At 44.6% G+C, this 14,195-nt stretch overlaps 1 protein-coding gene across 6 annotated transcripts; it reads left to right on the top strand.

Annotated features, from left to right (window-relative positions):
• The first annotated feature begins 1,806 nt into the window (after positions 1–1,806).
• LOC110493520 (elongation factor 1-alpha 1) lies at positions 1,807–14,080 on the top strand. 6 transcript variants are annotated; one of them, XR_005036884.1, is made up of 11 exons: positions 1,807–2,126; positions 2,906–2,950; positions 3,114–4,823; positions 5,232–5,579; positions 5,767–5,934; positions 6,044–6,214; positions 6,525–6,695; positions 6,907–7,080; positions 7,171–7,344; positions 7,610–8,875; positions 10,141–10,268. XR_005036884.1 is itself a non-coding variant. In XM_036949445.1 (10 exons), the coding sequence occupies exons 3-10, from the start codon at positions 3,412–3,414 to the stop codon at positions 7,620–7,622; spliced, it is 2,631 nt and encodes an 876-aa protein (XP_036805340.1). In that variant the 5' UTR covers positions 1,807–2,126; positions 2,929–2,950; positions 3,114–3,411; the 3' UTR covers positions 7,623–9,702. The 6 variants fall into 6 exon arrangements, 5 of the variants coding, with proteins under 5 accessions (XP_036805340.1, XP_021423526.2, XP_021423530.2 ...); XM_036949445.1 differs by lacking the exon at positions 10,141–10,268 and having other exon boundaries at positions 2,929–2,950; positions 7,610–9,702; XM_021567851.2 differs by lacking the exon at positions 10,141–10,268 and having other exon boundaries at positions 2,832–2,950; positions 7,610–9,702.
• The last annotated feature ends 115 nt before the right edge of the window (positions 14,081–14,195 follow it).

Here is a 14,195-nt window from a genome sequence, read left to right as displayed (position 1 = left end):
GTTTATTAAAATACAGTGTACTCCATTTTGTTTGTGAGAAAATGTGAATGGATCAAATATGGTTTATATTCTTGGGCCACAAATACTTTTTCAATCCAAAATGATTAACTTGAATTAATCAATAAACTCGATAGCTGACAGACTGAGTACATTTATTTTATAAGGCCTGCAGTTGCATTGGGCAGAACTATAGGAAGCAAGGAAGTAAGCTCAGCCCAGTGCGTGTTATTGTCCATCAAGTTGCTTTCTCTGTGTATAGGAAACCCCCCAATCCTTATTTAAAATATAATTCATATGAAGTACAAGTTAGCTGGACTTTGACAGGGGTTTCACCCCCCCCCCCCCCCCCCAAATCCAGGGGCTTTTCCAGGAATAAAAAAACAAAAAAAAAACAATACGTGACCTGATTAGAAAAACTCAGGTCCCATCATAGCCCATAATAAACCTTTTTAGATTCATCACGTCAGACGTTCCAGAATTTTACCTGGTTAGGTTCGCAAATCAGATTTTTTTTCCACCACCCCACTCTGGGTCCTGCGGTGACGCCTCTGGTATAGGCTACCTAGGCTAAACTTTTAGAATGCCTACCTAAAATCACATCATCAGTACACTGACTGCAATTATTTTAATTACAGTGTTTTAATTTAATTGGTATATTTGAATTGTTCAACAAATATTTATTTTCCATGACCATCATACGACCTACATAGTCTTACCAAAAACCTCAGGTAAACTCCGGTAAGAATGTCTAGCTACATTCCAACAGAGAGGTGCACAGAAACTACACTCTGACCAATCAAAGCCTTGAGGGGGAAGTTTTGGGTCTTTGGCTTCGGAACTGGGCAATGCGACCTGGAGAGGCTTTCGGCTGCTTGGCGGATGGATGGGTAGCGCTATCCCGTGGAAGTTGAGTTGTGGACGTTGTTTTCATGAGATACATTGGAAATTGCGGCGAGTAGTGCTGACGAAATGGAGGAAATGGATAAAAAGTTGGTGAACCAAAAGCTGTGCTGGAATGTGAACAATATGCGTGCCAGTTCTGATGGTATGGAGCGGGAGGACGAGGGTCAAGGACCGGGATAGTCGGTAGTGGAAAGACATAGGAAGAAGAGAGATCATGATACAGAAAGCAGTGCAGCGTCTAGTAAAGAAAGCATAAAGAGGGCCAAGGTAGGACGCAAGCGTAGTGATGTGGAAAGTGGTGATAGTGTTTGATGAGACCACAGGGCCTCACTTACTGTACATGCTATTCGACTAATTAATGCCGCAGAGAAAGAGGTAGGTGAAGTGAAATTAGCTGGTTAATTGGAAATAATATATTGTTAATATTGTGTGGTAGCCAGGCTCAGCAAGATAAGATTTGGAAAATGAAAAATCTTAATGGGAAGAAGATTAAAAGCCATGTCCCTGGTGCATATGTTAGGTTGAAGCGAGTCATCACTGGAGTCCCAATATCTATGTCCACAGATGATATCAAAGATGTGAAGGGAGGCAGAGTGATTGGGGACAAAAGTTGATCAGTAGGAAAGAAGGCCAAAGAAGGGAAAGCTTATCAGGGATGCTGAGGTTTGAGAAAGCCGGGAAAAGTACAGATCGGATTCCTTCGTTTCAATGTTAGAGAATTTGTCCCGTATGCACTGCAGTGTTTTAAATGCCAAAGAATGGGACATGTAGCTGGTCAGTGTGAAGGAAAGAAAAGATGTGCCGAGTGTGGAGGGGCATATGATTACAGTGAATGTGGAAGCAATGTGAAAATGAAGTGCTGTAATGGTGGGGGGGGGGGGGGGGCGCAGTGCAGCATTTGGTGGATGCCAGGCACAGAGAAAGGCTAGAGGCTCAGCGATATGGGATCAGTAGAAGTTAGCGATTCATTTGGTTTTGAAATTTATTTTCACGGTAGTACAGAATTGGGCAGATCATTATTTATCGTACATTGCAGCACAGTAGGTGGCGGCATGCGCGAAAACGATTGTTTGCGGACCGCTATGATATAATAGAAGCAGAAGAAGAAGAAGGCCATAACAGCGTTGGCTGCTTCTGTACTGCTCCGCATTTGAGCTATCTGAAAAACATGAATTTATCGAGACGAATTGGTCAAATTGAAAAAGACGGAGAAAAGCAAGCATGTAAGCATATAACTGTGGAATTCCATTAGTTCGGTGGTTGTTTGTAATTTACAGCACATAAAAGTGGAATGTGATGAATGCTGCTAGCCTGTACATTATCGTAGCCATTTACTGTAGCTTTTAGGTATGGAGTTGAGTTTAGTCCTCTAGCCCAGACTGATTCCTAATAGGACCTGTAGTTAAGCTAAAGCGGATTCGGTGTTTTGTCAGCTGTTTAGCTATACCAGCTAGTTAGCTACACAGGCCACATAGATCATGATACCGTCCCTAAAGTTAGCAAATGATTTGACCAGTCTCTAAACTTGACTAACGCAGTGGCCTTGTGGTTAGTGTCCCCCCTGAGATTGGACGGTTGTGAGTTCAATCCCTGGCCGAGTCATACCAAAGACTGTAAAAATGGGACATGATGCACCTCTGCTTGGCACTCAGCGCATGTCACGGAGTACAAGGAGTGTAGTGTTAACACCAACACATAGCCAGGTTACCAATGAGAAGCTGAGGTGGAAATCTTAGCTTGAATAGTTTGTGGCTTAACATGTTCAGGAATCATTTCCCATATGAGAGGCAGTGCAATTTAGGGAGTATTGGCAGTACATCACTGATGTAGTGTACCAATATTGCTAATCACAATATTCTGTGTGTATTACAAGTCAATGGTTGGTTGGTAGTGGGACTAGCTAGCCTGTCTTACTGCATTCTACACAGATTTTGTCTCTTGAGAAATTGGAGGGACACAAAAGTTGGTAGTAACAGATCCCCCCCCCCTCCTCTGAATCCAGGAAAATGTTTTGCCCTGGGAAAGAAAACCGATTGACTGAACAAAGGTAAGATAATCACATTCACCACACAGTAAGAACAGAGGACCAGCTCAGAATGAGTCTATTGAAAATGAATGTCATTTTGAATCCACAGTAGGGCATGTTCATTGAAGCGTTAGTATTTTATATTGCACGTAGAAAATACTATTTTTATTTGCCAATTTGACAGGAATGTCTCTGCCTCCCATGTGGGAAAACTCCGCAATAAGTTAAAAGCCATCTTGAAGAAAAAGTACCAACGTCCACCAGGGGGAGAAACTGAGCATCCATTTTATATACATTGTGATCTCCACTATCCACCTGGTGAAAGTAGCAAGGAGAACCAACATGAGTACATTCTATCTGAGCCAGGCTACAGGAGAAGACATCAAGGAACATGTTCATTCCGAAACTCAGAAGTCGATGAGCCTATCAGAACAGCTCTGACAAAGGGCGTCTCTGGTATTGGCAAAACTAGCCAGGTGCGGATGATGATTCTTAACTGGGCAGAGGGAAAAGGAAACCAGGAAGTTCAACTAATATTTCCCCTTCCTTTCCGAGAGCTGAATTTGCTGAAGGAGAGACTGAGTCTGATTGAACTTCTTTACGAGTTTTTCCCAGAATTGAAAGAACCTGGAATTTGCAACTTGGAGAACTGCAGAGTTGGGTTCTTCTTTGACGGGCTGGATGAATTCCGTCGTCCTCTCGACTTCAAGAACAGCCTGATTGTGACCAATGTCACCGAGGTTTCCTCTGTGCCGACACTGCTGACAAACCTCATTAACGGTAATCTCCTTCCCTCCGCCGCTCACATATGGATTACATCCAGACCTGCGGCAGTCAGTCGCATCCCTCTTCAGTACATTGACAGAGTGTCAGAAATCGAAGGCTTCACCGACTCCCAGAAAGAGGAGTTCTTCAGGAGAGCAATCAATGACGAGAACCAGGCCAAAGCAGTTATCACCTACTTGAAGAACTCGAAGGGCCTCTACAACTTGTGCCAGATACCTTTTATCTGTTCAATCTCAGCGTCAATCCTCGAGAAACAGACATATGTACCCGACAAAACATGCGAACCTGTCGCACTAACTCCATTATTTAACGACCTACTCATCCTGTTACAAATGGCGAACCACAATGTAAAGATAGTTAACGAATTGGGGGAACTAGCCTTGAAGCAGTTGGTGAAAGGCAACACGGTTTTCTACGAGGAAGACCTACGAGAGTGCAACATTGATGCCCGAGTGGCAGCTGTGTACGCAAAAGGGAACATACCCATCTTCAGGGAGGATATTGGGCTGCACCAACAGAAGATCTACTACTTTGGGCATACCACCATTCAGGAGTTCTTTGGCGCATTGCGGTTTCTTCAGTCTGTTGACGTCCAAGACGAAAACCGGGCTGTCAACCAGAAAACCCAGTTCGAGAGAACTCTCTGTTTTTTTAGAGATGCCACCCAACTCAAGAGCGCGGTGGACATGACTTTGCGGAGCAAGACCGGACACATGGACCTCTTCCTTCGCTTCCTCCTCGGCATTGCGCAGAACTTTAACCAGATGTTCTCCGAGGCTGGCTTCACCTCGTCTACTACCCTTCCGGAAATGTTAGTGTACATCAAGGAGAAGGTCTTGGAGAATCCCGCTTCGCCGAGGACCCTCAACCTGCTGAACTGCCTGAGGGAACTGAAAGACTACTCTCTAGACAACGATAGTGTGCACTTTCTCAAGACGGGAATCCCCCCAGATGCCAAATATCCACCTTCACATTGGTCCGACCTGGCCACTCTCTTAGTAGCATCGGAGTCTGGGCCGATAGACATGCTTGGGTTGGAAGTAGAGAACAGAGGAGACGAGGAACTTCTGAGGATGCTGCCAGTGATCAAAGCTTCCCAGACAGCCACGTAAGTACTTGGTCATTTAACAATACCCGCTATTACATATCTATATGACATGTCGGTAACGCACAAGATAATTGTCATCAAAATTATGTAATTCAAGATTGTTGGGCTCGTCTTACAGTTTTGTTGGTTCAAGTGGCTACCGGGGCGGCAGGGTAGCCTAGTGGTTAGAGCGTTGGACTAGTAACCGGAAGGTTGTGAGTTCAAACCCCCGAGCTGACAAGGTACAAATCTGTCGTTCTGCCCCTGAACAGGCAGTTAACCCACTGTTCCCAGGCCGTCATTGAAAATAAGAATTTGTTCTTAACTGACTTGCCAGGTTAAATAAAGGTAAAATAAAAAAATAAAAAATAAAATACTAGTATGACGTCTAATGTGCTTCTTGATTCCATAAACCCTCCTTCCCACCAGACTGTCTTATCACAACCTGACTGAGAAATCCTGTGAATGTCTGGGCTCGGCGCTTACCTCAAAGGTGTCCAATCTGAAAACTCTGGACCTGAGTTTCAACACGCTGAAGGACTCAGGAGTGCAGCTGTTGGCGGCCGGCCTGGCCAAGCCACATTGCCGACTGGAGAGACTGAAACTGTCCGGCTGCAGGGTGAAACAGAATGGCTTTGCAGCTCTGGCCAAAGCTCTCAAATCCAACCCGTCGCACCTGCGAGAGCTGGATCTGAGTGGCAACGAACCGGAAGAATCGGGGGTGTTTCATCTCGTTGACGGACTAAAGGTTGTTAAGTGCGAACTGCAGATCCTGAAGTGAGTATCGAGTAAATGTCCACGGAACCTGTTGTGTTCTGATTTTGTGTAGGCTTGCTTTACCCCCACTTGTAACATCATTTAATTAAATTATCTTTTGTGTTAATATTGTGGCTGGATGAAAATGAAATTCCCTTCTGTAAGGAAATAGTTGTTGTCTTCAAAAAAATGTTGTAATCTTCGTTAGGCTCTCAAACTGCAAGCTGGGCCTGGAGCTGAGTCGCGCTCTGGCGGTGTTGCTGATAGACAACCCCAGACACCTGCGAGAGCTGGACGTCAGCATGAACGACCTGGGAGACCGGGGGGTGAAGCTGCTCATGGACATACTGAAGTCAACCCAGATATACAAACTGGAGTGAGTACTGCCAGGAGTATTGTAGTACACATACACATTCCACCTCACTGATTCTAAAGTGGAATGTTCCCTGTAGTAAATGTACCATACATTCTCCCTCCACCACCAGGTTGTACTGTTGTCAGCTCACTGAGAAATGCTGTGAGAACATGTTTGGATGTCTGCTGAACATCCCCAGTCTGAGGGAGCTCAACCTGAGCAACAACAACCTGAAGGACGAGGGGGTCAAGATGCTTTGCAACGCCTTCGGACTGCCCGCCTGTCAACTGGAGAAACTCAAGTAAGCTAGCTAGCTCACAGAGAGTTGTGCCCAATCCCGTGTACACCCCTATGAAAACAAGTTAGACAATTTTGGCAATTCAAAAACAAATCAGTCATGGGCCGAATTTGGCCCGCTGGCTGCCAGTTTGCTTTGCCATATGAGCTGAATAGTACATTCAAACTTGTCCAGTTTTGTTTAGGAAATGTGTATTTTTTGCTGTGTTATCTTATTCCAACCTCCTTGGATACCACACATACATATTGAAGAATAAAATCATTGATGAATGAAAAATTGAATTGACATTGGCGAGTGTTGCCCTTCTCTCCAGTCTGGCGAGCTGTGGCTTCACGTCTGGAGACTGTTGTTGGCTGGCTGGAGGGTTCAGTTTCAGCCCCACCTTCCTCAAACAGCTGGATATCAGCAGGAACCACCTGGGCCACTCAGATGTCGCGTTTTTCCTGTTCCTCAAAACTATACGCTTTTCACTGGAGACCCTACGGTGAGTACTGCGATTAGACTGTACAATTGTAGAAGGCCTAATGGTTCACCATTGATTAGTTTAGTTGATATATTTTTACATTGAAATGGCATCAACAGGCACATCATGTGTGATTTAGAGGGACAGTATACTCAAATCAAACGACAGACTAATGTTGTTCGTATTTGTTGAACCCCCCACCACACACACACACACACACACACACACCTAGACTGAGTGACTGTAAGATGACAGAGCTATGCTGTCCAGAGCTGGTCGAAGCTCTCCGCTCCAGTCTCACCAACCTGAAAGAACTGGATCTATCTGGAAACGAACTGGGAGACATCGGTGTAAAAACACTCTGCATGGGACTGACCTCAACAACCTGTAAGCTGGAGAGACTGTTGTAAGTACCATGTTAACAGAGTTAATACTTAGAAGCATATTCACAAAAAAATGCATTGTTGAGTAAGGTTAATGTTGCCCCTCCCCCCAGTCTGAGATGCTGTGGGATCACAGTAAAGGGCTGCTCCTCCCTAGCCGTAGCCCTGAAGTCCAGCTGCTCCAAAATCACAGAACTAGGCCTGATGGGAAACGACACGGGAGAAGAAGGACTGAGAATTCTCTCCGGCATCAGGGATGACCCACGCTACAAACTACAGACTCTAGAGTACGTACTGGTGCCATCAATGCTCAGAAAAGTTACTTGTTAATGTTACCATAGAAACAGTGCAAAATGTGGGACAGGAAATTTTTATTTGTTTTGCGAACTTGAAAGATATTCTCTAGATAGACTCTAGATATGCTGCCCTCTTGCTTTAGCTTTCTTGAGAAATGTTACCAATCGGGTTTTTATCTACGTAGTCATAATTTGTAGGCCTACATTAGTGCAATGTAATCATTAGTCCATTTGTTAATCTTATTCTTCTTTCCAGAATAAACGATTGAGAGTGGCCTTGCTCGCTGGATGGAGGTGGTTCTTGGCTCGACCTCTTCCCAAATCTGGAGTTACTGAACAAGGAACACTCTGGAGTGAAGATACGAAACGATTGGCTGATAAGTCTCGACACACTAGCTCAACACTAAGCACTTGACGTGCTTTGGATCAACAGGACTGGTTCACTGACTGTTGACCATTTTTAAAGTGCCTTTCAGTATCCTGGCTGCTCATACTTGAACAGAAGCCCAAAGAGTATTTACCTAGAACCAGATAGTGAGGCTGAAATGACACACACACACTGTTACTAACTCCGTTCCTCTGGTCTTGCTACAGTATCAACTCATTTAACCTTTGCAGAAGCCTTACAGTATGTTTTGCACATCAGTATGTACACTAGTATGTATAGCCTTTGTAACAGGCGCCTCTGCTCCTCAGACGCACATGACCGGCCTCTTGACAACGTCTTAGCCAACTACGGTAGAGAAAAGCTATCAGTTTGGTGGAGTGAGGTTACGTTATAGCGTCTCTGAGGGAGAAGGATGATGCAACGTTTTATTTTTAACACTGGTACAGTCCCTTGGTAGCACAGTCTTTTTGTTTTTCAATTTTTATTTGATAGTGCTTTTTCTTAATTAAGATCGGAAATTAAGATCGGAAAATGTTTACAGTAGTACAACTCTTGGTTTATTTATTATTGTTGCGTACAATGTACATTTTACCCAAATATACCTAGCTACTTCTATTGGTCATGATGGTTTTAAAAAAAAAAAAAGGTACTAATGGGAGGTTTAACTTCAGAAGCTTTCCAACTTTGGTCATATGTTTCAGGTCTGGTCTCCAGATCTGTTTGCGCCTACTGCAACAGTCTGGTTGACGCAGTATTTCACGTTAAACAAGTGCCTTTAGAGTAGTGTGATTGTGAGGGACACAGTTCTCTACTATTTGTCTCCTCTGCTGGTATGTACAGTATGTCTGTTTGAGTGTGCTCGTATGTGTGTTCTGTTAGTGTGTTTGTGTGTACATGTATACAATCATGTCTCATGTTCAAATTGTTACAATGTTACACATTGATGGTTTGGGCTGATACTCTGATTGTTATGGTACATCACCACCACCTAGTGGCGAAGGGGGTTAAACTAATGACGTATGTGAAGCCAATAGCGCCAGAACCCACTACTGGGTCCCTAATAATAAACCAGACAGCATCTTTTGCTACACGATCACTGACCGAATTATTGAGAGCGCATCTACACAAACCCAGGTATGATACCATTTTAGCTAACAACAAGTAAAAGTATTAACCAACCATGGTCTGCATTTTTAAACGTGTGCTGTGAAAGGATGGTCGGACGAGGTAGGTGTAACGCTGGATGTCATGGTGTTATGCAAGGCAGTCAGTTTGGATGTATTGCACACTGTCTCCATGTGGAAATTACAATAACAACTCGGCTGACACTATTAGCAAAACAATAAGGGGTTGCTCTCGGAAGGTAATATGGCGCAGTGTAATACCTCGGGTATCGGTATGAACCGGCGCTGTAGCCTATGTGTTTGGATAAGTAGTTACCAAGCCAGCAAGATGCACGATAGTGGCGTCAATATTCGCAAAACTAAGCCAGCAGTCCTTTAATAGCCCACCTATTGCTGTCCCGTAATGTCTTTCATTGCTTCGTAGGAGCTAATAAACATGTTATATGATGGCCACAATACCATTATTTTTGTCAAGTTTTTGTAACTACACAATATAAATGTTCCTTATGCGTTTACATGGTATTTCTTTGATATCTTGTTAATAGCCATGTTATGTAATAAATCAAACTTTGTTTTAGTGTAAATTGTAGCAGGTGTTTAGGGGAGTAAATGACGATGGAGGGGTTACCTAGGTAAAATTGGGAGTCGTTGCAAATGGCACCTTATTCCCTATAGGCTATAGTGTACTATTCCCTGTATAGAGAGCCCAGTGCACTAAATATGGAACAGGGTGCCATTTGGAATGTAACCTGGGTGTATATTGATTGGTTGACTGGCCCATTGTTTCTGTGACTGCCTCTTGAAATATTAAACGTCCCAAATACTGTTTGCACCCAACCACCAGTCTCCAGTGTCATCATGAACATGGTGGGGTCGACTTTGAGAACCAGGAAGGAAAATAACAGCTGTGTTGTTGAGGAAATATCTGCTTTTCATTCACCTGTTCTTTCATTCTGATGACCTCACTCTCAAAATGGTGGCAAGCCACTCAGTAAAACTGTATACACATTGTCAGGGAAGGGAATGGAGAGATCTCGATGACTGCAATTATGACGTGTGAGGGAATAGAGATGTTTGTGTGATGCAATAATCTGCCAACTGTTGTGAGCTTTCTTCGTTGCTTAGCAGCCTTATCAACTAAACAAAGCATTGCATAGGGATACTGGACTCGGTCACTAGTATTCATCAATTTCAGAAATATTTGTCTCCTTAACACCTAAAATGTAATACATTTTGCTCGGTTAATGACATTGTAATTCCTAATAACTTGGCTAGCTTGGTTGACCCCTCTTGCCACAATCTACTCCGGTGTCTTCCTGAGCGAACAGCTATGGGCAAGGAGAAGCTTCACATCAACATCGTGGTGATCGGCCATGTGGACTCAGGCAAGTCGACCACCACAGGCCACCTCATCTACAAGTGTGGGGGCATCGACAAGAGGACCATTGAGAAGTTTGAGAAGGAGGCCGCTGAGGTATGGAGGTGGCCAGACACAAGTGACTTAAACACATTCCCAGCACAGAGAGTTAAGGTCTAGCCTGTCGTCATACATGATCGATATGTTAGAGACTATTGTCAAACTTTACACCATGCTCGGTATTTCAGGGATATGGTATGATTCCACTTTGAATCCATACCATTGAATTTACTATTGACTTATCTACCTCTTGATATCTCTCTCTCGATTTTGTTCCAACAAAGCAAAGACAAAAGAGACAAACTGCACAGACTTTTGCCATTGATTTGGTCTGTCTTTGGTCTGTCTTTAGATGGGGAAGGGCTCGTTCAAGTACGCCTGGGTGCTGGACAAGCTGAAGGCAGAGAGGGAGCGAGGCATCACCATCGACATCTCCCTGTGGAAGTTTGAGACCAGCAGGTACTACGTCACCATCATCGACGCCCCGGGACACAGGGACTTCATCAAGAACATGATCACTGGCACCTCTCAGGTATGGGCTGCAGACACTACCATATCCTGCTGTCACTAAACATGGACCCTGACTAAAAGTTTAGCCAAGGGCCTTCTTATTTGGTACTTATGGGCCGCAAAACTGGAAGACGGAAGAGCATGAAACATATTAAACATGTCTTCTATACTTTTAGAAAACTTTGAGCAGGATTACATTGGCTACTCTGAAAATCAAACGGTTATTTTGGGAATCCATAAACGGCACCATATTTTAAGATTACATTTACTAAAACAAAAAATAAGAATAAGAAATTGCTTATTTTTTCATGTAACACTTTCTGCTTTCAAACTGCTTTCAAATGCACACAAAATTAGACGTCATGGTTGCTCCCTGCCACAGGCGGACTGTGCTGTGCTCATCGTGGCGGCGGGCGTGGGCGAGTTCGAGGCGGGCATCTCCAAGAATGGGCAAACCCGCGAGCACGCCCTTCTGGCCTATACCCTAGGGGTCAAGCAGCTGATCGTAGGGGTCAACAAGATGGACTCCACCGAGCCCAACTACAGCCAGAAACGCTACGAGGAGATTGTGAAGGAAGTCAGCACCTATATTAAGAAGATTGGTTACAACCCGGATACGGTGGCCTTCGTTCCCATCTCTGGCTGGAATGGGGACAATATGCTGGAGGCTAGCCCTAATGTTAGTAGTCTTCTTTGTATACTTATCCTTATCGTTTTCCAAGACAGGAGGACACTTTACATTCTTAGGACGCAACCTTATTACACAATATAGTTGCAGATGCAGTCGTGCACACCTCCACTGAATTACACTGCCCAATTAGTGTAACTGCAGTTGTATGAAAAGTGTTTAGTTTTTACAAGGTGTCTTAATACTTATTTCTTATGTAGGCCATAACGCTTAAGCTAGGCTTGTTCCTAATGTTTGGTCTGGTCCCTGTAGATGACATGGTTCAAAGGGTGGAAGATCACCCGTAAGGACGGCAACGCCTCTGGGACCACCCTGCTGGAGGCCCTGGACGCCATCCAGCCGCCCTCCCGCCCCACTGACAAACCCCTCCGCCTGCCCCTACAGGACGTCTACAAGATAGGGGGTGAGGCCCTGGGAGGCGTTCAAACCCACCACTGGTGCTATGCCAGTGGCTTAGGGGTCAATTCCATTTCAATTGTTGTTTTTTCAGCTCTTACATACATTTGATTTTTGATGTTATACCTGGTACTCAGGCTGGGATTCAATCCGAGCTGCGTTCGATCCGCGATCTAGTACGCTTGACATTTAACTGGAATTTACAATTAAGCTGACATCTGCAGCATTTACCTTGGAATGCGATCTCTGCGGAGGTGGTAACATTGCAATTAAATGCTACAATTTCTACAGGTGCGATCGGATTCAATCCAAAGAGACTTGAAAGATTTCCTCAAAGGTTTCATGCCTCTCACCTCCCTCTCTCCCAGGTATTGGTACGGTCCCGGTGGGGCGGGTGGAGACGGGCGTGATCAAGCCAGGCATGGTGGTGACTTTTGCCCCCGTGAATGTGACCACGGAGGTCAAGTCAGTGGAGATGCACCACGAGGCGCTGGCCGAGGCCATGCCCGGAGACAACGTGGGCTTTAACGTCAAGAACGTGTCGGTAAAAGACATACGGCGAGGGAACGTGGCTGGAGACAGTAAGAACGACCCGCCGATGGAGGTGGCCAGCTTCACCGCACAGGTCTGGATAGGAGAGTTGGCTGTGGAGAACATTGTGTGTCTGGATAGGAGAGTTGGCTGTGGAGAACATTGTGTGTCTGGATAGGAGAGTTGGCTGTGGAGAACATTGTGTGTCTGGATAGGAGAGTTGGCTGTGGAGAACATTGTGTGTCTGGACTGAAACGAGACCTTACGAGACACCATTCCTGTTTTTGTCCAATTCACACATCACTTACTACCCCGTTTAGAAAGGAAACAAATAGCATAGAGTCACATAGAAGAGAAATGACGTGTGTGTGTGTGTGTCTCCTCCCTCCTCCCTCAGGTCATCATCCTGAACCACCCAGGTCAGATCAGTGCCGGCTACGCCCCCGTGCTGGACTGCCACACGGCCCACATCGCCTGTAAGTTCGCCGAGCTGAAGGAGAAGATTGACCGGCGCTCGGGCAAGAAGCTGGAGGACAACCCCAAGGCCCTGAAGTCTGGCGACGCAGCCATCGTTGCCATGGTCCCCGGGAAGCCCATGTGTGTGGAGAGCTTCTCCGAGTACCCACCACTTGGTAGGTGGTGTGTGTGTGTGTCTGCCCTCAACTCAGATCCCTATTGGGGGGACAGATGACGTGTACTGTGCATCTTTATTGTCATATAGATATTACAGAACTGGCTCTGTTCATCAGATAAGAAGTTGTCTCCATCCTTCATCAGTCTTGGTGCTTCTTGTCTAGAACTAATCACATGTTCCATTTAGTATTTTCAAAGTGCTACAGTTGATCACAAATCAACTATAGCATTGTATCATGTGCTATAAAGCCTGTAATAGACTGAAATGCGTTTATAATAAAGTCATTTGAAATATGACTCGCATTCGATCAATCTCTCCATCCTCCCAGGGCGCTTTGCGGTGCGTGACATGCGTCAGACTGTGGCGGTGGGCGTGATCAAGGCGGTGGAGAAGAAGGCTCCTTCCACGGGCAAGGTCACCAAGTCGGCCCAGAAGGCCCAGAAGGTCAAATGAACGTTGTGTTGGGCTCGCGACGTTAGCATCCGCCCCCGTAAAAACATCACCCCCCTGCTAAACACCATAGTCAAAGTCTGGTCCATGCTCACGATGCATCGCAAGAGCAGACGGAGGAAAAAAATGTCATGGTATATTCATTAAGGAAGTGTTCTGTTTTATATATATATATATATGTTTTGGACTGCTTGTTTGACTGTTTGTAGTTAGGATACACTATCTGAGTAGAAGACCATTTAAATAACTCCTCTAGATGTGTGCTATTGTACTCAGTTAAACGTCAAAAATGGTATTGATAGTGTTGGTTTGCATTAAACTAGCTGCTAGTTAATGTTAGTAAAAATGTACAAACATTTTTAAGTCGATAAAATGTTGAAATGGTGTTGTGTTTTCCTATGGCTGCTTGCATGTTCCCAATGCACTTTAAAAAAGATATCAGATACTAACACATTATAGCACCTTGCTTGGCTTAAAAGCTCCCTTGCACTGTTCAAACCTTGTCGACACTGTTCCCTCGACACCTTATTGTATGCAAACCTGTGAGCTTGATCTATATCAAAAGACATTAAAAAAGGGTTCAAACTTAGCAACATGTGCATCATTTTTCCACAGTCATTTACATATGGGTTGACAGTTGAAAAATGAAAAAAATCATCTTCAAGGTAATAAATGGATGTCAACACGCTGCGACAGAACAGAAC

This window comes from Oncorhynchus mykiss, chromosome 17 (genome assembly GCF_013265735.2).
Source record: "Oncorhynchus mykiss isolate Arlee chromosome 17, USDA_OmykA_1.1, whole genome shotgun sequence".
Classification (NCBI taxonomy): Eukaryota; Metazoa; Chordata; class Actinopteri; order Salmoniformes; family Salmonidae; genus Oncorhynchus; species Oncorhynchus mykiss.
The sequence above is the reverse complement of the archived record's forward strand: the minus strand, read 5'-3'. Positions and strand labels throughout refer to the sequence as shown.

Coding starts and splice junctions, on each gene's coding strand:
- LOC110493520 (XM_021567851.2), top strand. CDS start 2,910: ATGTTTTGCCCTGGGAAAGAAAACCGATTGACTGAACAAAG. Junction 2,951..3,113: donor AACCGATTGACTGAACAAAG/GTAAGATAATCA, acceptor CCAATTTGACAG/GAATGTCTCTGCCTCCCATG. Junction 4,824..5,231: donor AAAGCTTCCCAGACAGCCAC/GTAAGTACTTGG, acceptor CCTTCCCACCAG/ACTGTCTTATCACAACCTGA.